The following is a 26,389-nucleotide window of genomic DNA, read 5'->3' on the forward strand; positions in this document are numbered from 1 at the left end:
AGAAAGGAGTAGTTCAGAAGTAGAGTAGCTCTGGGTTTAATCCCTATTACCACATACAGAAAGAAGGAAGGAAGGAAGGAAGGAAGGAAGGAAGGAAGGAAAAATGATGTGAACTTACTTTTAAGTTATTCGTTTAGAAATATGAAAATTATAATGAATTGAGGACCAACAACGTTGTGAACTGTATTAGCCATCAAGACTCTAAAAAGAAAAAAAAATAGGTGTGCATGGCTTTAGACAAATCAAGAAGGACAAGAATAAAAGAACTTGAATTTGGGTGAAAATATACAGTCTGTGTGATTGTGCCCATGTCATGTATATCTCAGGTCTCTCTTCAATAGAAATTTCATGGTTAGGTCAGTTATATGTGTCTACAGAGTTTCCCACACGTGTTCTTTCTAGAACACTTTGTAACCTGCTATTCAAGTCGAGGTCCTGCCGCCATTTAGCAATGCAGATGACACAAACATTACCGCCCAGAGCCTGTGTGTCCTCAGCCAGGAAACAAGGCTGATGAGGGCGATTTTCTCTACCTTGAGTTTATTCTGAGGAGAGAAAGAGAAAATCTTTATGCCTGAGTATGTGAAACACAAATAAGTGTTGGTGATTGTTACACTGAATAATTGTGAGCCTTGTACTCAGTGTGGAAAGCCAGGTACAGTGTGTGTGTGTGTGTGTGTGTGTGTGTGTGTGTGTGTGTATGTGTGTGTGAGAGAGAGAGAACTATGAGTTATTTCTGTATTTTCCATATTTCATATTATATACACACTATAAATGGACTGAAGCCCTGAGTCACTGTTTAAAATACTTTCCTATTCTATCATATGGGGAAGCTAGAGAGAATATAGGAAAGGAAAGAGACGTTAAGATAATAAGGCCAGGTGTTGCGGCACACACTTGTAATCCCAGTACTTGGGAAGCTGAGAAAGGAGGCTCACAGTTCAAGGACAGCCTCAGCTACTGCTTAGTGAGGCCCTCTGCAATGACCCTGTTTCAAAATAAAGAATAAAAAGTAGGGCTGGGTGTGTAGCTCCGAGGTAGAATGCCCCTGGGTTTCATCCTCAGTACTGCAAAAAAGAAAAGAAAAGCAAGATAATAAGGAGTGAGATCAGCAGAATAGAATAAGAGAATCAAGAAAGGGAGGAGGGGAGGAAAAGGATACTTGAGGAAAAACATAGTTTGAATAACGTTCTAATGTTATGTTCATATATGAAGCCATCACTAATAACCCGAGTAGCATGTGCAGGGGAGGAGGAAGGGCATGGCAGGATGGGTCTAGAAGAGAGCCCTATCAAGAGAGGTTAGGTGATACTGAATGTATCACTTTGAATCTCGCTCCGATGTATAATTAGGTTGCACCAACAAAATGCTAATAATATATTAATTTTTTTCTCTATCTCATGAAGGCTTGTTCACAAAATCAAAATCAACCAGTTTCAGATTCTAAAACAAAAATCAGCCAGGAGTGGTGGCGCACGCTTGTAATCCCCATGCTTGGGAGGTGGAGACAGGAGGATCGGGCAGGTTCGAAGCCAGCCTACCTGGCTTAGGAGACTCTGTTTCCAGATTTTATAAAAAAATATAAAATAGGTCTAGGAGTGTAGCCCGGAGGTAAAAGGGTTTACAGGAACCCCAGTACCACCAAATAAATAAATAAATAAATATCAGGGAGACATAATGACAACATAAAAGCCCAGACTGTGAAGTTAGAATGGGCCAAGTGTGAATTCCAACCAAGAATCCACGTGTTTTATCAAGTCTCTTAAATATTTTAACCCTCAGGCAGGTGTGGTTGGCACACCTGTAATTCCAGTATTTGGGATACTGAGATAGGAGAATGACATTTCACAGCTGGCCTCAGCAACTTAGTAAGGTCCTCTGCAATTAGCTAAACCTGTTTCAAAACAAAAAATAAGACTGGTGATGGCCGGGCGTGGTGGCGCACGCTTGTAATCCCCGCGCTTGGGAGGCAGAGACAGGAGGATCGCGCAGGTTCGAAGCTAGCCCCGCGCGCTGGCTTAGGAGACCCTGTTTCCAAATAAAAATGCAAAAATAGGTCTGGGAGTGTAGCCCGGAGGTAGAAGGGCTTCCAGGAACCCCAGTACCACCAAAAAAATAAAAAATAAGACTGGTGATGCCTTTCATTGGTAGAACGCCCCGAGATCAATTCCCAGTACTATAAAAAAACAAAAGATTATTTGAAGTCTCAGCCCTTCGTTTCCAAAATGAGGATCTTTTCAATCGCCGAGGGTTTGTAAGTTAAGTGACAATCACTACACTATTTAAAGTATGCTGTACTTTAAACAGAGCCAGCACTGTGCTAAATATTACGGTGCCTCCTGCATAAAGCTTTTACACCCCAGTCTCGGTGGTGAGCTAAAGAGATGTCGTTTTGGCTGTGATGAGATAAACTTTAAAGAGCCAAGCACATGCATTAGACAAAAGAGTGAGAACCTTCCAGTGCTGGAAGAAGCGATGTAGAAAATCCCAGAGCGCTAAGGACTAGTCCCACCGGGTAGATCCAAGTTGACTTTTCTTGCAGAAACTCCATCCTTGGTGTAAAAAATGTCCTTGCATGTGAGGACAAAGTGTCCAGGCAGCACCTACTGCCCAGCCCAGCCCAGCCGAGGGCTGCCTCTATTACCTGTCCAGCTCTCCAGCTGACAGGTTCCTGCTGGCGGATGGTTGGCTTCCTGGCAGGCCGGGTACCTCCTTGGAGCCTGACTGCTAGTTCTTTGTTCTGTGGGAGGAACAGGGACCAGGACCGAGCACACACTGGCTTAGGCCACATTGGTGACATCTCCCGATGGGCAGTGGGGTGAGATTGGCTCCTGATCCTGATGCCTCTTCCAAGCGCGGTTCATCATCTCAGGCTGCCAAGATGTGCTGAAGTGGTCCAGGGAACAGACCAAAAGCAAAAAATAAAAAAATAAAAAAATAAAAATGCTTACTGAAAGCATGGCAGATTATCAACGCCGCTCACTTTAAGCCCTGCTTGAGATAACAGAATGAAACCTATTAGGAGCCATGTCGGGGTAGAAATATTTGTCATCGTGAACCACTTCTTTAAAAGCCTCTGCTCCTGAAATGAGAGACACACGTTTTGGTCACCTTGCCCTCAGTCTCCCGTCATCTAGAATGCACTATATTTCAAGCAAAATAAATAAAACACAGGAAATGACACATATCTCTGTTTATATGATATTTGCAGAAATTACACAAAAATTCCACAAATTGGGAAATGTCAAGGAAAGTAAAAATTGGCCGACATACTGATCTTAACTGACTTTCAAATTGGGATCTAAGCTAAGTAAGAAAACAGAGCTTTGAATTCTGTTCCCTCCAAAATCAGACAAAAAGCATGATTTATAAGTTCTGTTTTCCACCTACTCTATCGTGTGAGTGTGTGTTTGTATTTTACTGAGGATTGAACGCAGAAGCATTATACCACTGAGCCATCCCAAGTTCTTATTTTTTTTTTAATTTGAAATAGGGGTTCACTAGGTTTCTGAGAGTCTCCCTAGTCTTGAAACTGCTGTTCTCCTGTCTTAGCTTCCCAAGGAGTGGGATGACAGGTGTGAGCCACCAATGCCCGGTTCTCATCTATTGTGTTAACAAGGGTCAATATATTATGAGTTCCAGAGATAGCATCTTTGTCTTATAAGATGATGGGGCTATGAGAGGACCATTAATAATTCTAATAGCCTAGCAGTGATGGTCCTTTGCTTGAAGCATTTGTTGTCTGAAACATCTTTCTTTGGTGGCTCAATGATAAGACGGGTTTTCTGCAGACACCTAAATGGGGCATCTCTGGATTAGCGCAGGCATTCCGTGCGGAGCTCAGAAGTTTCAGGAGCAGAGTTCCCCAGCTGCATTTCTGATTATAGCCTAAGGTCTTCCTCCTTTTATATTAGAGGTTAAGTGGGCGAGCCATCTACTTTCTCAGTATTCATTAGAAATTAGCAGCAGCCCTGAGTTAGGTCAGGGAAAATTGGAAGAGTTGCACGTGGTGCAGAAAAGAGGCTGCTTTGACTAATGCCATGGATCCGCAATGAGCCAGGTGGTGAAACATTCCAAAAGGAAAAACCTAGAAGCCTTGTCTCTTTGAGGCCTACCTGTAAGATTCTTTCAAATGTACTTGCTGGATCAATTTGATAAGTAATTACAGAGTGCTTGGCATGTACTAGTGATACTTTATACTGATTCAAAAGTATGAATGAAGCTAAGAGGTAACTGCTATTGCCATCCCCACTTTGCAGACGGAGAAACTGAGGCAAGGTTTAAAGAGCTTGCCCTAGGCATATGAGTAGAGTTAGACTTTTGAAATTAAATGTCCCTTCCTCTCTCTCTTAACGAACACTGAGCTATAGACTGTCAGCTCGCCACACAATAGTACATGAACATCCTAATTACTTCCAATGTTCCCCAGAGGAATTATTTCTTTTTTCTTACGTAAGGAAAATTACCTGGAAATGTCTAGGCTTATCAGGAGCTGAGAAGGAGCAAGAAAAGCAGCTCAAAGCAGAAATGTCCACGTGCCGTTTCAATATCAGTATATTAACACGCGCTAATAAATTTCAGAGTGACGTTTTCCAAACTATCAGTAGTGTAACTAATAGCTCCTGAGGTTTAAATATAAGATGGCTTGACGATTGCTGGATTGTCTTTCTGCTCATATTTTATGTTAGAGTTTCATGGTTTCGGGAGTACAGTATTGATATCTGGAATATTCCGGGGTGGGGGGGTGTTCAAACCTATTTTAATCTGCAATCTACCTCTTTCATTCAAATGCTAAATTTGTCAATAAAAGTATCCTGTGAGAACCCCTCTCCAAACATACGTAAAGCAGCACATGAAATCAATCCTTCTCTGTGAAACTCTGACTCCAGTCCTAATCCTAACACCTCTGTCTTCATGCTTTCTCCTTTATTTTTTTTTTTTAAACTGGGAACAGCCTTGGGATATGAAACAGGGGATACAAACAAACAAGCTAACAGAGAGACTCCAAAAAATAAATATCCCTAAACAGAGAACCTCCAAAATAAGTAAATATCCCTAAAGAGGTTTTCTTTCAGGAAACTGCAAACCTCAGGGTCCCCTTCTGAGGAGCTGAGCTCTCCTGTATTTCTGAGAGTTATTTCCTACAGGACACAATGAGCACTATAATGCATCAACTGGTTAGAGATTGTGTGTGTGTCAGGTTGAAGCAAACTGAGCCTATCTCTTTCTGAGCATAATCTTTGCCCGGTGTGGACAGACTCCCTCCTGTGAACGGCCTCCTAGGGCTTCTTCCAGATAAAGCAGCCCTGCACTGTCCTTCTCTCTGAGCTGCCTCTCTCCTTCCAGCAGGTCCTGGGCAGCTCCATCCCTCCAAATGGGAGCTGAGTTTGCAGGCTGCCGGGGGGCTGAGGGGGCTGGTGCTGCTGATGTCAGAAGCAGGAGACAGTTGTGATTGGATCTAATTAGACTTTGCAGCAGCAAATAGACAAGCTCCCTGCGTGATTGGCTTCAAAGTGGCTGGTGCCAAACAACTAGTAGAGGTGGAAAAGTAGCAGCTCAGTGTTCTGAGCCCAGATGAAGAGGCAGTCCAAAGAAGACAGCTCCGAGGTGCTCAGGACCAGCGGGCGCTCCTCCCCAGCGCTTTCTGCCCAAGGAGAGGTGCTGCTCTTGGCGCGCTTGTCAGAGGCTCTCAGCCCAGCTGCAACCAAGTGACAGAGGACAATTAGGGAGATAGAGAGAGGCTCCTGTGCTCCATCCTAAAAAGTGAGCTGGCTCCCTGATTTGCAAAAGCAGAGAAGCAGCCACAGCAGCAGCGGCAGAGAAAGGTGAAACTCCTTAAGGAAAGAAGGGCTTTTCTCCTGATCTCCCGACTGGGTCTCAGCCATGGCATCTGTCCTGGGGAGCGGCAGAGGGTCCGGAGGGCTAAGTAGTCAACTCAAATGCAAGTCCAAGAGAAGGAGGCGGAGGAGGTCCAAGAGGAAAGGTAAGAGAGCTCATCGGGCACTCACTTGCCGGCCCCCGCCACTCTCTCTTAGCCCGTTCCGCTCTCCCTGGGGTTTGTCTGTTTCAAGCAGTATTACTTGAGGAGGATGCTGGTCGGATGTTTATGCAGAGCAGGGCATTTGGGAGTTTGAATCCCTTTGTAAAAGGCTGGGGGCTTCCGCAAACCGAGAGTGGGGAGCTAGATAGAGCAGGCAGCTGCTCGCTCAGTTCAGCTCAGGGAAAGGTGTTTGACAGGAACCACAGGGAAGGGAAAGGAGAGGGCTGTGGCGGAGTAGCTAGCATTCTTTCACTAGAGGGATGTCTGCTTCCCTAGGTACTGCTGTCCCCACTCTGTACCCAGGGCTGGCATTGCCTTAAACCCTCTTGGAGTTCCCGTTGCCAAATCGTGCCAAAAGAAACACTGGCTTAAGCCAACATACATAAAAAACAAGGAAATGAGCCCTCATGCCAGATATAAATCCAAATTCTCTCTGAGTAAAGAGTGGGCACAACCTTGGCAACTATCTCTCTAAATTGGCTGGCAGATTTTACTTAGTGTGGTATCCAGTCACTGGTTTGTAAACACTGGGACCTACACAGAGCCCGGTGTGGGGCTTGTCCTTGGAAAATTAATGTATGCCAAGAAATAAGCATTAGATCTTGTTAGTGCTTAAAAAAAAAAATCTGAAACCCAGAAAAAGGGGAAAAAAGCAATTGGATGACAGGTTGTTACTGACAAGCTGCCACACTGTGCCTTTACTGATATTCTTGGAGATCCACCGTGCTGAAGTTAGTCAATGTCATCCCTAGCCAGCCAGCGAGGGCTTCCACAGAAGGGCTTGCATCAAATTAGCAATTGCTCCAGTCTGAGAGGCAATGTCCTAACACACCAAGGTAGCCCGGGTGCATTTCACAGAAGGATTAAAAGATTATTCAAATACCACCCCTTCCTTCTCAGAAAAAAACTTGTGCTAATGTTAGCTCCTGATGAGTTTGCAAAAGAAAAGTGCAGTTCTTCTTATTATTTTAAATGTATTTTTTTCAAAAGTGAGTTTAGAGCTAGAAAAAAAAAATGAAAAAGCAAAACCCAAATTGATTAGATTTTCCAGCTCTGCTAATGAAGGATGTGCGGTTAGCTGGGAGGGTGGCTGTACATTGACCCTTGACAGCATTCATCTGTGTCATGACCCAAGTTACCGTGGGATTTCTTCCTAACTGTTCCCCAAAAAGTCTTAGAGTTCTTTATTGTTTTTTCTAATGATAGAAATTAGCCAGGCAGTTTGAAGACATAAGTGTCCACAGCAAACAGTCATTAATTATAGTCCCACATCAGGACCACCGGGGTGCAAACACAGCTTGACGACTTCCTCAAAAGAGTTCAGAGCCTGCAGTTTTAGAAAAGGGTGATTTTATCATTTGAATTTAACTCTTCAGCTGCTAAATAGATGCTACCTGTTCACTTTTATTCTCCGAAAATATTTCTGAGCCAATCTGTTAGTTTTCCAAAGATAATGCTAACAAAAGGTGACACTGATTTTCAGAAATTCATAGGCTTGCATAATGAATAACTCTTTTAAAAGGGGAGAAAGGAAACACTTTTACACTCCAAGTGTTCATGTTTCCCGATATTTTTTGTTTAGCAAATATATTATTTAAGTAAAGTCGAAGAGTCGGGAGTAATATTTCTCTTTAATGCAATATACAAGAAAATGTAAGCCAAATGGAAAATAGTTACCTTTTTTTCAATTCATTAGCCTGACCTTAAATGTCAGATGTATTAACTTGAAAAGCATTTGTCTTGGCTATGGGGAGAATCAGAAGGAAGACTTCATTTGGTATAAACCTAAGGACAACAATTCAAAATAAAATTATTAAAGAAAACATCGTCATGCCTTAGTAATTTTGATTATACCAAGTCTCTCCATTCTCATAGCCAAATAGTGAAAAGGGGAAAGGCTGTCAGGGTCTTTTCCATGACAATTTCTATGGGGTAGATTTGTATGGGGGTGATATTTCCTGGGGCACCTGCTGACAGCCATTGTGATAGGAAAGTCAAACTGTTAAGTATCCACTTTAAGGGAAAAGTTAACAACACAGATGTACAGGATCAAATTTAAAAAATAACAGAGCAAACTGTAGGATATGTTCAATAATGATTTACATCTTCCTGGCAACATATAAGTTTATAAATAGATCCTATATATTACAAATTACTGTTTTCTGTTCTGCAAAGAACAATAGTGTGTTTGAGTTTGTCAAAATAGCCATGCATCTTCACTATTATTGAATAAAATAGCCCCAACTTTTGAGATTATCTAATATTTACATGTCTGTCGTTTTGCAACTTAAATTTCACCCCCGTGAGGATGACTTCTGAGGGATTCTAGTAAGGTTGCATTGAGTTCTAAACAGAGATGCTGACTACAATCACAAAATGCTTCTTCTAAGTAAACAATGCAATTAGATAAATGTGGATTTTTTTGGCTCTGATATGTAGATTGTTTTAACGGATGTGAGTTGGTTTCGAAGAAGCACAGCGTTCTCCGTGTTGTGAAAATGCTTTTCATTTTCCATACAGACTTTCAGAGTGACTTTAGTATAACATGCTTTCTATTATCAAATCCGTCTATGTACTTTGAACTAAAACAATCCAGTTATAGGTCAAGCATGGCAATGATAGACCCTTTTTCTTATTGTTAAATACAGTCCAGAGTCTTAGAAAGAAAATAGTGCTTTTCCGTACAAAGTAGTTTTAGTCACTGTACCTACCACACAAGAAGCAGGATGCATCTTCAAAATCCTCAAAGTAAAAGAAAAACTTGGTCACAGAATGAGATTCGCTGTCAGGAGCCTGGATTTCTTTCTCAGATAAACTTTGAAGAAGATTCTCAGAATCAGTCTTTCTACTCACCAATCCTGCTTCTGATGTTGTATCAGGACTTAATATTGTATAATTTTGCATTTTTTTTAATTTGGGATTTTCTCTTAGAAATTATTTTGTAAATGATTTTCACTTTCTTTGTACATGAGAAATGCCAAAAATTGACTTTTATGTGAGGAAAAGACAAGCAACTAAAAAAAACTGTAAAAATGGAAACTATCCCATTTTTACATATACAGCAAAAGACAGCGAGCAAAATGCAAATCCCATGTAACACGTGAAAGACATTAGTATATCCTGATTCTGTTTTATTCAAATACTTTTAGAAAATAATAGAGACACTTTCAGCTTATGCAGATGAAGATTACCTGCCAACATTAAATACCCATCTTTTTCACTGCTCACAGAGGGTCCTAGAAGATTGCACCTTATTTTCTAGATCTTGTTAGAATTATGCAAGGTGATTATGCATAAGCAAATCTATCATATGTTTATAAAGGGATAACACCTGCTTATATTAGAAAAAAGCTGTGTGTGACTCTTAGGGAAGCAGGAATTTTTGACCCAAAATAACAAAGGTGAAGGTTTCAAGTATTTTTTTTTTAATTAGTATCAGTTCATTCCGATAGTCTAACACGCAGAACTCCTCAAAAACAGTGGCGTTCACAAAAGCAAATGACTGAAAATGTATCAACTACTCTCTGATCTGTGGAATATCATCAGGATATATGTTTGAGGAATCTCATAAGTATATTTTTGACTGCTAAAATCGTGCATATATTCTGTTTTATATTTCTGATTTTTCTTCTTTACTGGTGAATATATTTTCCCCCAATGAAATTACACTCTGGTAGAAAATGAATTTTACAAATAAAATATTTTCTTATACTACCCATTACTATATACAATGTATAAAATAACTGAAGATTCAGAAATTTTTTTTAGTCTTCTTTAAGAAAAATATATTTAGACAGAATAGGGACCAATACACAGTCAGCTGGTTCCACCAAGTAAATGGGAGGATAGAGTTTTAAATGAGGTGTGCTAGGCTTTCCTAAAGTAGAAAGGAGAGGCACCTCTGAGGAAGTATCTAAATGTAATCTCAACATTCATCGGTAGGTCAGTTAAGTTGATTTTGAGGCATATTTCAGCACGGTGTCTTAGCTCCTGAAGTTTAGGTATTGTTCCTGAGTGGTGTGTTCTCCGAAGTTTCAGAAAATTCAAAAGAGCTACTAAGAACCCCGATACAAGGTAGCTCTCTAACTCATTCTGGGAAGGTAGCGGAGAAGGAGGCATGTTGCTGAATATCGTGAAATGCAAATAAAAAGTTGGTTAAAAAAGGGGGGGCAGAATAAATTGAGCAGATGGGTGGCAGACGCCAGCTTGTCAAGAAATGAAATTCCATGAAAAATTAATGAAATAGAAAGATTGTGCTCTGGATGAGGGCAAAGCAGCAGCGATGCGGCTCTTTCTCCCCGGCAACGCCAAAGCCAGTCGTTCGGCTAGTGAGGGATGCAGCCTGCACCACCGGCCCGACAGATTCTCCTTATCTTGTTCCCTGACAGCTCAGGAGGACGAACTGGGTTTAGTGATGAAAATCAAATTGATTAAACCGTTAGCCAGCATCTAATTGTGTGGGTCTTTCCTTCCTCTTCTCTTTTCTTTCTTCGTTTCCTTTTAAAATTTATATCTGTGCCTCTGGTTTCTAGTGACCTGCATAATAACAATAATTTGCGATTGCTTCAAGGGTATTAGATGAGTGAACTTGAGTGTAGAATAAAAGGATGAGGTTCATGTATCCTTAGCTAAAGAGCATTGATTGAGGTGTTGTAAAAAATAATAAAAGTCAATCCACAGGGGCCTTATATGTGGAAATTTGGAGTGAGAAATTGTAATTTTTGTTTTGGAGGCATGGAAAGGTAACTTTTGCTCTGAAAGCATGCACTGTTAAATTAAAAAAACATATTTAGAAATCATATATACACATGTATGTGTGATTAGGTATGGTGTGTGTGTGTGTGTGTGTGTGTGTGTGTGTGTGTAAGCAAAAACATAGAAAAGAGAACTGCACACTTGAGCAGTTTTTATCCCTGCCTGCCTTTTTTTACTAAAATGCTAGAAAACGAATGTCCTTTTTGGAATAAGAATAATTTTGAACACCTAAAAATAATAATCATAACTACTCTGTTCATCATTTAAAATCATTATCTTTAAGTAGATGCTGCTGAGATAAATATGACTCCCAATTAGACTCCCAATTAACTACAAAAAAATTCTAAATGGACAATTTCCATCTCATGAGCAAAATTTTTGAAGCATTTATACATTTTGAACATATAAAAAACAAAAGGTGATTGTTAAGTAAACTAGGAAAAGCATGTATGTTGTAGTCAAAATGCTGAGTAGTATAAATGTTTTCTATGTGGTTAAACTATAGTAAAACACACACACAGCAATGTACACTGTGTAGCCAAGAACTTTCATCTATGTTGCTAAGTGTTTGTAAATAGGACAAACCTAAATTAACCCCCCCCCTTTTTTTTTTTTTTTACAAATAAATCTTTTCCTTCACTCAGAAAACTAGATACTTTAAGTACCTGATTATGCAAAGACAATTGTTTTTTGCTATTAATATATCAAAATTCACTTAACAATACACCAGTATCAAATAAAGGGACATTGCTTTTAAACAGAGAAGAAAAAAAAGTTAGTTTTATAATTTAGGAATTGCACGTAAATCCAATTATGCTTTTGTGAAATCTTAGAAAGATACCTTTAGTTATCTGCCAACAAACAGCAAGAATGCTTTCCTGTTTATATACATTAATGCTTTGCTTCTAAGACATCTCTGTCTAGTGATCAAAGTTGGGCTTCTTATTTATTTATTCATCTTATTTAAGAAGAATGAAGGTCAGGACCTGCTGTATCTGATTTTCTGGCTGACTTTGGCTAAAGGAGGTCATACCAAACAGGGCTCTTAGGCGCCAAATCTCTAATTTCAAACTTATGAGGGAGCCTGGTTTCCTAGGAATCACAACCATGAAATTTGGCACTTACAGAAAAGGCAAACGTGTTCTAAGGAACAATATATATTTGAAAATAAAGAGTTAATCTCAGTGAGTCATCTGGGCCCTTTATGTACACTGTGGATATTTAATCATCTTTCATTCTAGTTATAAGTATTGAGTACAAAGGACAGCAAAATAATTACATTTTATTATGTTATTGATGGGAAATGAATACAATTAGTAGCTTCTTTCTGCTAAGAAAGTGGCTAGTAAATGTCTTCTTTGTGTTATAAAATAACAAAGATGTTGGAATTCAACATCCTCTATTTTAAATAAGAATTGTCAATAAATGGTTCGTATAAATTTTGCATTTAATAAGTGAGTCATTCAAATAAACAAAGAAAAGCAGCTTTTCTATTTGAGATTGAGGAGAAATATCATCCACATGCTCAGATGACTGTCTGGTTTTAAGGTAATTTCTTTTGGATCCTAAAGATATGAAAATTGAAAGCCTTTGTGAGCTGCGTATACATAAAATTGCCAGCCTAAATGTGACTTCGGATACCTGCTCCCAGGGAAGAGAAGGCAATTAGAGCCTTCAATTTGTGGAACTGCTAAGTCAGTTCTAACATGAATATTCACCCTCACCCAAGCCTCTCCACACACGTGAGCTCAAAAATCTCCTGTAAATTAGAAAAAAGAATCCAGCAGCGTACACAGGAAGGTGCACTAGGGCAGGTATTATTTTTGATGTTCATAACTGTTCACTCGTTTTAACACTAACTCAAATCTTGTTACATTCATTCCACTGAGCATTTTTATAACAATGCCAACACATTCCCAGCCTGGACCTAGAAGTTTCCCTTCCTTGTCTGTTATGTTGCTGCTTGGATAATAAATAAAGCTAATATTGCAACAAATCTATTTGTAAACCCTCTTTCCTGAGTTCTCCAATGGAACAAATGAAATCTTACACCTGAATCGTACTCCTACACTTCTAAAAGCTTTACACTAAGTAGAAAGTAGTCTTTAAAATACCTTCACTGGGAGGTGCTTTGGAGAATTTTATAGGTTTAATTAATCTTTGCTGCTCCATTTATTTGAGATGAAATCTCTGATTCCTGTTTCCTAGTGCCTCATCATTTTGTAATGTCTTACATGATTTCTCAAATAGGTCTTTCAAATGTGGTACTAAGATAGGACCCGGGTGGGGAAACTTGGGCCATTTACACTAATGTCTATACCTAGTAGAAAATGTTCACGCAAGTTGAATCTCTTTTTAGGGTTAAAATGAAACAAACGTGGGGAGGCTTTTAAGAAGCAGGACTTGGGACTGATAAAAACCTAGTGCAGCACACGTATTCAGAATGCCAATAATTGATTAAAAAACCAGATTGTACTAGCCGAAAACCATCGGAAGTACACAGCTTTCCTCTCCTTAAGATCAATGCAATATTTCCTAAAAGTTTAATTGAATTTGGTAAAATGCAATTTAATAAACATGACAGAAACATCAGGAAAATAGATTTTGACCTCGTCGAAACCCCAAGTCTGGCTGGGTTCAGTCATCCCTGTCAATAACAGATGCTGCGCTCACATTGGGCTGTGAAAATAGCCGTGTTCTTAAAGGAAATGCCTGCCCTCTCTACAGCAGGCTATGTTCAAGCCTCGGACTGAAACATACAATGGATACAAATGTGCTCAGGTTCAGGCACTCTCTGACAGGCATAGACTCACAAACCAGGAAGATGAGCAAAAGATTATTGAAAGAAAGATCATTAAAAATGACTTCTAAATTGGGGAGACGAGCAAAAGACTTTTGAAAACCTGCTTCTTACTCTACCTCATGTGAAAGGAGAGATTGTTCATCTAATAAACCAGGGGTATGAAGGTATTTTAGTCATATTTCAATTCTGCATATTACTACTCTAAATGAAGCATTTTGCTTTCTTTCTTTACATATTTTTATTGGTGCATTATAGTCTCACATTGCAGTTCAGAATGATAGAGATAAACAAGCACACAGCACTCTGGGAGCTGTCCCCACAACCCCGGGCTTCCTCTCCTTCCCCATAGATGATACTGATTTAAATATTGAAACTTGTTTAAACACTGTCTCTATTCTATCAGGATACTAACAGAAAGTGACTTTTGAATCTAAAGTATATGGTTCAAGGAAACAATTTTAAAATCAATTACGTGCATCAAATTTCATGATATTCCACATATGTAATATTGATTAAAAGTTGGAACATTTTTTGTTGTTTTGGGTTTTTTGGGTTTTTTTTTTTTTTGGTGGTACTGGGGTTCCTGGAAACCCTTCTACCTCTGGGCTACACTCCCAGACCTATTTTATATCTAATTATTTGGAAACAGGGTCTCCTAAGCCAGCGTGGCTGGCTTCGAACCTGTGCGATCCTCCTGTTTCCACCTCCCAAGCCGCAGGGATTACAACTATGTGCCACCATGCCGGGCTTAAAAGTTGGAACTTTTAAAAACACTATCTGTATTCTATAAGGATTCTAAAAGAAAGTGACTTTTTAATCCAAAGTACATGATTCAAGGGACAATTTTAAAATCAAATAATTATATGCCTCCAATTTTCTCTCTATAAAAGAAGTAATGTTGATGTAAAAAACAATTTTTAGATACCTAGTAAAAAAAAAGTACTAGGACAAGAGTAACATTAAAAAATGGCCGGGCATGGAGGCGTACACTTGTAATCCACACTTGAGAGGCTGAGACTAGAGGATCCCACAGGTTCGAAGCCAGCCTCAGCTGGCTTAAGAGACTCTGTTTCCAAATAAAATATAAAATAGGTCTGAGAGTGTAGCCCAGAGGTAGAAGGCCCCTGGATTCCATCCCCAGTACCACAAAAAGAAAAAAAGACTCAAACACAGTATCATGGGAAAATACTTTGACAGTTATTTATTTATTTATTTATTTATTTATTTATTTATTTTTGCAGTACTGGAGATAGAACCCAGGGGCATTCTACCTCCAAGCTATACCATCAGCTCCATTTATTTATTCTTTATTTTGAAGCAGGGTGTCACTGAGTTACAAAGGGCCTCACTAAGTGGCTGAGGCTGGCCACAGACCGCAATCCTCCTGTCTCAGCCTCCCAAATGCTGTGATTACAAGCACGCACCACCACGCTCGGCTTTTGACAGTTCTTGATACTGAATTGAACTTATAGCACTTTCCTCTCAAGGTAGCATGGATGTCTGTGCAGTAACGTGTTACTCCGCGATCTATATACCACTCCGTTTGTCCCCAGTAACTACAGATAGGTGCATATTCAGCATTGATGAGAGCTCAGGGAAAGGTTTGTTTATTGAACATTTTTTTAGGTAAGGTTCTGTGTTTTCAAATCTAACAAATTTGAGAACTCATATAATTTAAGGTAATAACCTGAGATTGTAATCCAATTTGTTTATCAGAAAAGTTCAGCCACGATGTAGGCTTTTTTGTAGCTAATGACTAAAATGTCAGTCATTAAAAAGTGCCCTTGTGTGGTTTGTCTAGATGCCTCATATGTGAATGTAATATAGAAAGAAGGCTGGTTCGAGATCTGAAATGTATAAGCATTTATTGGAATACTGAATCTTAAAATGTTAGATTCTCTAACTCTAGTAGGCAGTATTCTAGTAATAACTTTTTTAAAAATCAGCTGCGAAAAAAATATTTGCCTAAAATTTTAAAATGAGAAATGCAGCTAGTTGGTTTCGTGGTTTATACTATAGAAGAAAACATGACTTGCTTAACTGTAAAAGTTCCAAAACATCATCAATTGAAATTTCACCCTGCACATATTTTACATAAAGTAAAATAAACCTTTTTATCTTTGTCAATAATAAAAACTATCTTTGCACATCATAAAACAAGAAATAAACAGTCATTATAGTGATGCAAAGAAGTTTTAGAAGAGGAAAAGTGAGAGAAAGACAGAATAACGTAGACATCTCTACCAATGCTTGATTAGAGTTCATCTTTTCTGCATCTTACTTTATGCATTTTTCAATAAAGAAAAGATCTTTGGTTTTTAAACAGGGGGCACATCAGCCTATTTTGCTCTGTTTTCAATTTTGCCTTCAACTTGTATGTGTGTTCTGAGAAGAATTGTATTTAGGTGTTAGTTTTGTTTATTTACATTTTACACACACACACACACACACACACACACACACACACACACACACCACCTGTGCCTACTATGGGCTATGCAAAGAGCTAGTTACTAAAGAGATTCAAGAAAAAGAAGCTGATATAGACTTTCCCTCTGGAGGTCTTGTTGTATATGAAGATAACAGACACATGGGTACGAAAACAAAGCACTAAAATTAGCTACCATGACCCCATCACAATATTAGGTTCTATAGTAAGTGTTTAAAAGGCTACAATTGCTATTATAGAATCGGATATATATTGCATTTATTTTACTATTTCAAGTGAAACTCCCAAATGAAACTAAGCCATTAAAATATAGTCCTCAAGGTCTGAACATTTTCATTCCTCCTTCAGTGTCGAAACATAATAGCTACTCAATTAAAACTCACTGAGAAAACTGATTTGATTTTTGAAAGAAGAATTTCTTAAGTAATCAGAACACAACAGGAAGGAAAATTTTCCACAGAGATTCTGTATAGGTCCTATAAACTCTCACAGCTATATAAAGAAGCAATCAATATAGGGTTAGTATATGAGGATGACATCCATAAACCATCTTTGATAATGAAATCGAGGAAAGCATATTTTTTTTGTTTATGGACTGTGAAGCTCTCTGCTGGTCTAAATGGAAGATGTTGCTGTGCTTTTGTGACCTCTTCTGGATGGCTGCCCTGGTCTCTGTCTTTGTGTCCTCCAAAATTAGCACAGTAAACATCTCATTGTACCTCATCAATAAATGTCATGAAATTAATTTAGAAATTAATTTAAAATTTATAAAAGCCACTGTTTGCCTTATTTTAAATCATCACTATGTAAATTAAAGTTTATCCATTTGACAAACATTTATTGAAAACCTCTACCTATCAGTCACCACACTGAAGAGTAGGAATTTGGCTATATTGGAATTTCTAAAAGACTATTTTAAAATAGTCAGAAGGAAAATCTCAGTATGGTTCTACCTTCTTCGTAGTCTAATTTCAAGACATATTTTATAAAACTCCTCTTTCAGAAGGCATGGGAGGTTTGCATATATTGTTAGCCAAACTGATCCCCTAATGATTGGCACACTCATAGGGATATTACCTGTAAGAAATGAGCTGCAACCTTCAGATGCCAACAAATTCCAAAGAGCCTGAAATCCCTCTCAGGGAGCAAGCCTTCTAAGACTGATGCTCTCTGTACACCCAGAGATACTCTTTTTGTCTTCTTTCTAATATGCTTTCCGCAAGAACACTTGTCTCTGCAGGACACAAGCTCTTCCATCAAGGATGCACAGTCCCCTTCAGTCTCCAAATCCTGTGTCTGGTGCCCCAGCTTCCTCCTTTAGGATGGTCCAGGCACTGTCCAGGTACTCAGCCGCTATCGTGTCTAAGGACAGGCATCACGTGCGTATGGTGCAGAAGTCTAGTACCAAGCCTAACAGAGTCATGTGCACCACAGGCTTTACCTGCAATAAAGCCTGGTATTGTGTGTGTGTGTGTGTGTGTGTGTGTGTGTGTGTGTGTGTGTGACCAAAGATGACATCTCTTTGTTTGGAGGTCATATGAAGTAGGATGTATTCTCAGCTGTCTAGTACAAAATTTAAGTGGGGCTAGTCTATATCACCCTAGATGGTGCCTGTGTCTCCATGTCTGTTCAATATATATACCAGATAGAGTATGGAAAAAATGACAGTCAGTGAATTGTCCCTTGTATCCACGTAGATAGTATATTTCTAAGTTTCTTTTGTCATCATTATTAGATAACTTTAGAATCATAGGTATCTATCATCAATCTATCATTTCTTACTTTGTCTTATTTATACTAAGCGGGAGACATAGATAGAACCCATGTCCACAATGTAGCCAGAACTAGAAAACAAAACTCTTTATACTGAACTACTTGTTTGAGCTGTTCATCCTTTCTTCCTTTCCTTCCTTTCTTCCTTTCTCTCTTTCTTCCTCTGTCTCTTCCTCCCTTCTTTCCTTCCTTCCTTTCTTTTTTCCTTCTTATACTGAGACTGAATCCAGGAAAATTTTACCTTAAAGATATACCCTCAGCCCTTTTTTTATTTAATTATTTTATTTGGAAACAGGGTCTCACTAGGTTCCTGAGAGTCTTGCTAAATTGCTAAGGGTGCTCTTAAACTTATGGTTCTCTATTCTCAGCCTCCCAAGTTACTAGGATTTATAGGCATGTGCCACCACACCTAATTCTCAATCTGCTCATTTTGGGCCAGAGTATTACTGAATTGTACTTGGAAATAACTTGAAAAGTCAATTTCGAGTAATACTTAGGGAAACTAAGTATGCAAATCAATAATTGAAATCGGTAATGATTGAAGGCTATATATTATTTGTATATGGTTATGCATAATCAATGATAAATCTCCCACATTAAAATTCTGGAAATAGCACCTATACTCCGTCACTACAAAAGAATTTTGTCCTAAATCCAGTGTGGCTGAAGAAGTGGTCCTTTCTTTTCACATGCTTGGACTTTTCTCCTTTCTCTTTTCAGACTTCACCATTTCCCAAGATCGCTTGACTGATGACTCTCCACTCTGAGTGGTCATTTTTTTATATCTTAATTATTGTCACCAGGGCCAAAAACACCTGTGACAGAGAATGTTCAAATTTCAGATGCAAATGCAGTGACGTTACCTGCCATACTTGAAGCACACTTTTTTCCCCTAAGGATCTCTCTTGGTGGTGCACTAAAAAGCCATCTTTCTTTGCCCTATCGCGGATTTATTTTTCTATGCTCTCCAAGACACACTTGGAAAGGTTCAGTCTGTGATTCTGAAGCAATGATATGTGTTTCATCCTGACATAATTTTGAAAGAAGGAATGAGAGTCTGGGAAGGAAGGCAGGTCAAAAATATATCTCCTATGCTTCTTAAAAATAACAAGAAAAATAAAGATAAGTTAAAAATGCAAAGGGAAATACAATAAATAGAAATTACTATGCAGTACTGCTAAATTTGTAGCTCATATACTTCACAAACAAAAATTAACTAAAAATATGTAAAGTTGGCCAAGTACAGTGATGCATGCCTATTATACCAGCACTTGGAAGGCTGAGACAGAGGATAACAGGTTCAAATCCAGCCACAGCAACTTAGTGAGACCCTCAGAAAACTAGTGAGATCCTGTTTCAAAGTTAAAAAATGAAAAGGGCTGGAGGTGGAAAGTCCCTGGGTTCCACAAAAAAGAAAAATAATGTGTACCTATTTATAAAATGTTAACCTAGTCCAAAAGGTCAACAGAATATAAGAAACACAAACTCTTAAATTATCCCTTTAGTTTGGACTCTCCATTAATATAGTCAACAAGATCACTCCATTAGCTAAGTATAAATCAACAATGTGGCCACTTAACCAACTATCTGTGTGACCCATACATAAGATGAACTTAAAATTCCCACTAGTATTTATTGGGTTCTTACACTATACTAAGAACTTATCACACATCTACCCCATTTGACCTTCCCAGCAACGCTATGGGAGAGTGACTCTCATTGTCTTCATTTTGCAAAGAAAATGCTGAGCATGGGTAGGTTAAGACGAGTGCCTGAGGCCACACATTAATTTAAAAAGTGGCCACAAAAGTTCTCATGACTTTCCACGGTCTCACTGATGATATATTTGTTTATTGAAAACCCTGCTGGCAGCTTTCCTGAGTAATTGTTGCCATCACAAAAAAGGAGCTAGGGATCCCTTCATCTGATATGGAACTTCTGGATAAATTTATTCTTTTATCTGGTTCTTATCATATTACTTGATGGGGCCCAAGCTTTGCCAAGACCCCCAACAAACTGCTGAAGACTGAGCAGAGAGCTCAACAGAAGCAAGAGGAATAAGATAAAAAGTGCCCTGCCCGAATTGCTGCTGATGACCCTACAACACTGGTCACATCCTGCTGGTGCTGTGTACAAGAGAAAGCTCAGTGGCTGCTGGTCTGTCCATCGTCTTTGGGGACAGCATCATCAACAGAAATACTTGTGGGGGAACTTAGGAATGAAATTAGACCTGGCAAAAGATGTGCCCTAACCTCTCAAAGTAAAAGATGTTCTCACCTGTCAATGTGCTAAGTATCCTTCACAGGACAGACCGCAGATAATCATTCCATAATTATTCACCAGCCAAGCATAGTGGTACATTACTGTCACCCCAATACTTGGGAGGCTGAGACAGAAGAAGCGATCATAGGATGAAAGCAAAATAAAAAAGTTTAGGAGTATAGTTCAGAGGTGGAATGCCTCGGAGTTCTATCTCCAGTGCCATAAAGAAAAAAAAGAAAAAAGAAATAGTAGTACTTACCTTGTGATTTTCCATGGACTAAGCACACAAATGGGTATGTTCACAGTCAGAAGTACACACACACACACACACACACACACACACACACACACAATATATATATATATATATATATATATATATATATATGTCTACTTTGTCTTTGTACCATCTCTCATATGTAAACCAAAATATCTCTAGGATTAAGAAATATTTGTAGAAATAAACTAATATGAGATTTGATTAAATGATGTCCAGATAATTTCCCTTGGTTTTTTTCAAGTTGACATCCGGGGTGGGGGTACACATGTGTGAATTCTATCATATTCTGTCTTTTCCTCTTCTCCCGGTCCCTCTAAAGATGCCTGTTTCTAGTTAAAAGTAGTGGAAATTGTAAAAATTCTAAGCAGAGTTGCCATACAAATCATAGCAAGCTATTTTCTCATCTCCCACCAAGGACTCTTTATTCAACTTGAATATAATCAGTCTTATACTTTTCTATGGGGACACAAAAAGGAGCCTAAGAGATCATTAACCAAGCAACATCTTTGCTTTATGGATGAAGTGGGATTCAGAGAACGTGCATCGCCACTTAGAAAGCTCAGCAGTGAATGCACTGAATCAGATCCAGATGCCTTGAACTTCAATTTAGATATTCTTGGCTTCCGAAGGGAACATGACCCTGGTGTGGGATTGGACACATGGGTATGGAAATGTCACCGGGATGTGGGAGCAGAGGTTCCTAGAAGGATGAGTGTTTTAGTTTGAGGATGCACAAAATGCAGGAGTAAATGTTTTTTGGGAAACATGGAGTTAATTGTTACCTAGGAGACTCCAATGGAAGCTTTTCCACATTGATTTCAAAGCCAGGTTTCTCAGAAACAACGTTACCAAAGCTGTGCTATGCAGCCATAATACAAAGAGGCTGAGAAGTTCTGTACTTTTACTTCTACAAAGAAGCTAATAACATGCAAATGAGCTCATGATGTCTTAGTGAACATGTCTATTGGTGCATGGGTGTGTATGTATAAACATGTAAATGTGCACACATTTATATACACTGTCAGTGGTGCTTTGTCTTCTACAAATAGCACTGGTAATACAACTTTCTGATTTGAAGGTAGAAGGAAACTTCAAATATTATTCAACTAAACTCCCACACAAGCATTTTCATTTTTCAGATATCTTTATACCAAGTGTGTTAAATTTTGAAATAATGATTAACATGGAACTCTTAGAAAATACAATGAATTAAGTTAGAGATGGGAAATTTTTAAATTGTATTTATCAAAACATGAATAAAAGAAGCCAATAAGCTACATAGATGCACAACACACACACACACACACACACTCACACATGCACACACACACCACCACCACCACCACCCTACACAGGATAAGTGAAGAGCAGATTATTAGAATATTCAAATCAGCTAATAGTTTGCAATGAAAATTAAGCTTGTCGCCCATACAGCAAAACTCCAGAGCACAATTCAAATCTTAAAAAGTAAATTCGTCAGATGTAAGTGCACTTTTTGTTTATTGTGCATCTGAAGTTACAATGAAAACACTTTGCATTACCTTTTATATGTGTCTTTATGTCTTCTGTACAGGATATTTTCTACTTTCATGCACAAAAGGAAAGCTGAATGTTTCAATTTCCTAGAAATAGAAGCTTTTCAGAGTCTAGCCTGGCAATACAAAGTTAAAATAAAATTCAAGGCCCTAGTAGGTATATGTAGGTAAACATATGTGCTCTGTTTCAAGTTTAGTAAGTAAATGAATTAAAAAGGAGATTAAAAAATTAATTTGTCTGGGCATGGTGGCGCACACTTGTAATCCCCGCGCTTGGGAGGCTGAGACAAGAGGATCCCGTAGGTTCAAAATCAGCTTCAGCTGGCTTAAGGGACCCTGTTTTCAAATAAAATATAAAATAGGTCTGGGAGTGTAGCCCAGAGGTAGAAGGCCCCTGGGTTCCATCCCCAGTACCACCAAAAAAAAATTTAATTTGGATGCAGAATCATCCAAGATAACATGTTTTAGGTTCTCAAAGTGTCAACTTTTTAAAAAAATAATTGAGGCTTTTCTAAAAAGACACACTGTACTCGCCCAGACAACAAAAGGAGTTTCTATTGAGTAGGATACATACAACTCCATTACACACTAATTAACTAAAATGGCTCTTCCCATCTGTGCAAAATCTTACTTATAAAGTCATTTTGCATAAACACCCACAGGTAGAATTTGCGGGTTTAAAATATTTTAGGGAAATGAAAAACCGCTTCTTGGCAACATTTTATGTATATTAATATTATGAAAATTTATAAAATTGATATTCAGGATGCATTATAAATAAAATTAGAGGGACATGAGGGAGCCCCCCATTTCTTACTAGAAATGAAAATGGGAGGGTCTCCCTCATGCCGCTGAACTCAGAAAAGTTGAATGCAAAAAGATTTCCTTAGATCCCCGTCATGGTCATTTGTGTGAAATAAAGAGAATCTTCAGATTCAGGGCTGGAACAAGGCAAGAATTTGGGGGCAGATAAGCACATTTCACGGGAGTGGAGTCTGAATTCAGAGCTCGGTCTGACATGCGCACATCATTTCAACAATATCATTCAGTGAAGTGAGGTTACGTGTAACAGTCTACATACTGGACCCAAATGGGTTTTTGTGAACTTCTCTGCTGGTGTAATAATAATAATGTATAAAATTCTTTATATCATCATCTCTTGGTATCTGTATTGTGTCAGGATCCCCTAGGGATACCACGATACATGGATGTTACATTTTTTATATACAATAGCATAGTATTTGCTTAAAACCTGTGCACATCCTCTCGTATAGTTAAAATCTAGATATATTAATACCTAATACAACATAAGTGCTATATAACCAGTACCATTTAGGAATAATATTGGGAAGAGAGTCTATATACGTCCAGGCCACACACAATTATTTTCTTTTTGACATATTGGATTCTTAGTCAGCCCACGGAGGCAGAACTCTCAAATATGCAGACAACTGTATGCAAAATATCTTCATATATAAAGTTCTCATTGAATTGCAATAGTTGTTTTTAGGTATGTACATAAAATTCAGTGTGTGTGTATTTGTGTGTGAGTATGCACCTGTGCATGTATGTGCATTTGAGTGTGTTTACACCCTGTATTAAAAGTGCAGACAGAGAAACCAGATTGTTTATCATAAACATAATCTATCTTGATGATAACTACATGGAAAAAATTTAGAAAGTATGTTGGTAATCAGTTTGTTTTCAAGTCTGGTATCAATACGTGTCCCTTCTGAGTTGTTTTATATCAACATCAACCTTTCTTTGCTCTTATCTTTAAACAGACAGTAAACTTTCACTTCTTGAAATACTTGGTTCATTTTCTTCAATTTGTCATTGTATGTTTTTGGAGCGATTTTACATCTACATAACTTTGAGGATAATGAGTTAATTGCTCTACTGACATCATGGCCAGTCTTTCTGCCGAGGTCCTTTCAAGATGAGGACCACAAAGCTCCTGGGCTGGAAATTTAGGTTTGTTAATCTCTTCCTTCATCCAAATGAGCTCTTATTTTGCTTTCAGTTATGTTAATTGTGTTTTCTTCCTTCTAAAGTGTCACAATCATGTTATATTTTTTAATCACTTTCATCAAGCAATGGGGAGATCAAATGGATAATGTTCGATGCAGATTTATTTAAAGAAAAAAATGGATGCCTTCACTTTCTGATAACCCTCCAAACAGAAGCATCTCTACGTAAAAATGCTGCCCATAGTATCAGTCATATCCAACTAAAAAAAGACATTAATTATGATAATCATTTTATATCTTTTATATTATTTCCTCTTCTTTTCAGTGTTATATTGGTTGCTGTAACAAAATTTGCCTTGAATGAGTTGCCTGACTTCACCAAACATTTCTCAGCAGGGTTTTCATGTGTGTAGGTTCATTCAAGTCATCCCTGTGTATACTTGCAGTGTGGAATTTAATAGAAACAATGATTCATTCATAGGTTTTCTAGCTTGATAGTAAATCATATGTTCACTTGCCCCTTCACTAACAAGACAGCACCAATTATTCCACTAAATACTCTAATTAAAGTCTTCCCCTCTGATATGTTTTTAGTAATTGTTTTCCAAAACTAAGATATAACATACCCCCAATCTATGAAGCTAATGGGAAAATTATTTGTTCTGTGGATATTATGATTTTTTTTAATTTAAAAGGCATGAAGTTAGAAGATTTGAAATATTGCACTGAATGGAAAAATACGTGGCTTAAAATGACATTTCAGAATCGGAGAGCGAGAGAGTAGGAATAGTATGTTAAACTCTGCTATGAGGGATCCATGGCAAAATAGGCAAATATAAGTTGTTTTGGTAAAGTATACAGTGAAGAGAAAGAAAACATCTCCTGCAATCAAAATGGTTTTTCAACGTTTTCTTTATTAGGAATCAAATGAGATTGAAAAGGGTATTTACTATCTCAAAATGCACAAGAAACAGTTGCCTCATTTCCCTAAGCGTGCGGCTAAATTGAACTGGCAAATGCTGAGCACTCATCCTGGGAGTGCGGAGTGTGAACTGCTTCTGATGGAAATTGCGCCTCTCCGTGTCACTGGAGGTCTCAGACGATCCACTAAGTTTAGTGGGCTGTGCAAGACCTCCACTGCCCCACACCTGCCTTAGGGATGCTAAGAGAGCATCCTTCTCTAAATGCAATCCTCCACACACCGCTCCCTGATGTTCCCACCATGGGATGATGCCTCTGTACACGACTGTGGGCAGAAGGCAGGAGAACAATCCACACTGTAAATGTGAATTTACACACAGGCACAGACACATGTGAGCATGCGCGCGCGTGCACACACACACACACACACACACACACACACACACGATGGGACGAGATGATCATATTTGAGGTAGGACCAAGGATGAGATGCCCACACAGCATCCCCAGTTAGCAGTGGTAGCAGTGACCTGCGCTCCCTGGGATGAAGAAGCAACCTTCTCCACCAGGGGTCTAGACAACCCATGGGCACAAGAGTCAGAAGTCAGAAGGGTGAGTTTCTCAATCATTCTTCCTGCTCACACACCAGGAACATGATACGCAAGAAAAGCTCAGCGCTAGAATCAGGAAGTGGAACAAGATAAGATTTCCTACAAAATTATACTTATTTGTGTTCCAATTTTACAATTTCTACTTTAACTGAGTATCATCTTTACTATTATTTGTGTGGGATTTTTCTATTAATTTAGCCTGGATCCTTTGATGTTGCTATTCCTCCTCCCTCTTTTCCTCTCGTTTTCCTTCCCTTCCTTCTTTCCTTCTTTATCATTTTTTCTCTCTGTGGGCTTGATATTACTGCCTTATATATTTCAGTTCCCATTAAAATATAATATACATACTAATTTTTTATTAATTACTATTATTTTAATTGCATTTTAAAACTTTAAAGTTTTTCACACGCCACTTAAAATCAACCTGCCAGCCTCAGTCTGTCTGTGTACATACTGGGAGAGTCTGGAGTCATTTCTAAAGCAGAACACAAGAAAGGCAAGAGCAGTGGGCTTCCCAGTGAACCAAAGACCACTGCTGGGGAACAGAAAGCACAACCCAGATAGGACTTGCACCCCATCCTCACTCATTGTTAGGGGTGCTTAAGATCCCATAGCTTATTTTTATTGGACCTGCTGAAGTCCCTTTGCACCCTAACTCAAAGGGATCAGAGATAGTACTAAAGCCCACAACATGTGGCAGATGGTGTGTGTGGTTTCTTTCCCCAACGTGGGCTCTGAAAAAGTGACCAGTGTATGTCTACAAATGGGAAGGGCTCAGAGAATTTCCAAAACAAAAACACAATGAAAGACACATATAACCAAACCCAAGACGAGGTAAAAAGAAGTTTTTATTTTTTTTCTTGGTAAGGCCAATGTGGCAAGGCCGTCTTTCTTATAAGAAGAGGGGAAAGTTATGATCAAAATAAAATGAAACTGTTTGAAAGAACGTTCTCACTAGGGAATTTTAGGAATGCTTTTAATCTTATATAT

At 38.6% G+C, this 26,389-nt stretch overlaps 1 protein-coding gene across 1 annotated transcript in view; it reads left to right on the forward strand.

Moving 5' to 3' along the window:
• Positions 1 to 5,883: 5,883 nt before the first annotated feature.
• ADARB2 (adenosine deaminase RNA specific B2 (inactive)) overlaps positions 5,884 to 26,389 on the forward strand; it is a gene marked incomplete at both ends in the record, with an annotated part of 517,782 nt that continues 497,276 nt past the window's right edge. Inside the window, one exon of the mRNA XM_080717125.1 lies at positions 5,884 to 5,983. Coding sequence (XP_080573251.1) covers positions 5,884 to 5,983 — 100 coding nt within the window. The remainder of the gene's footprint in view (positions 5,984 to 26,389) is intronic.

This window comes from Muscardinus avellanarius (genome assembly GCF_963383645.1).
Source record: "Muscardinus avellanarius genome assembly, chromosome: 20".
Lineage (NCBI taxonomy): Eukaryota > Metazoa > Chordata > Mammalia > Rodentia > Gliridae > Muscardinus > Muscardinus avellanarius.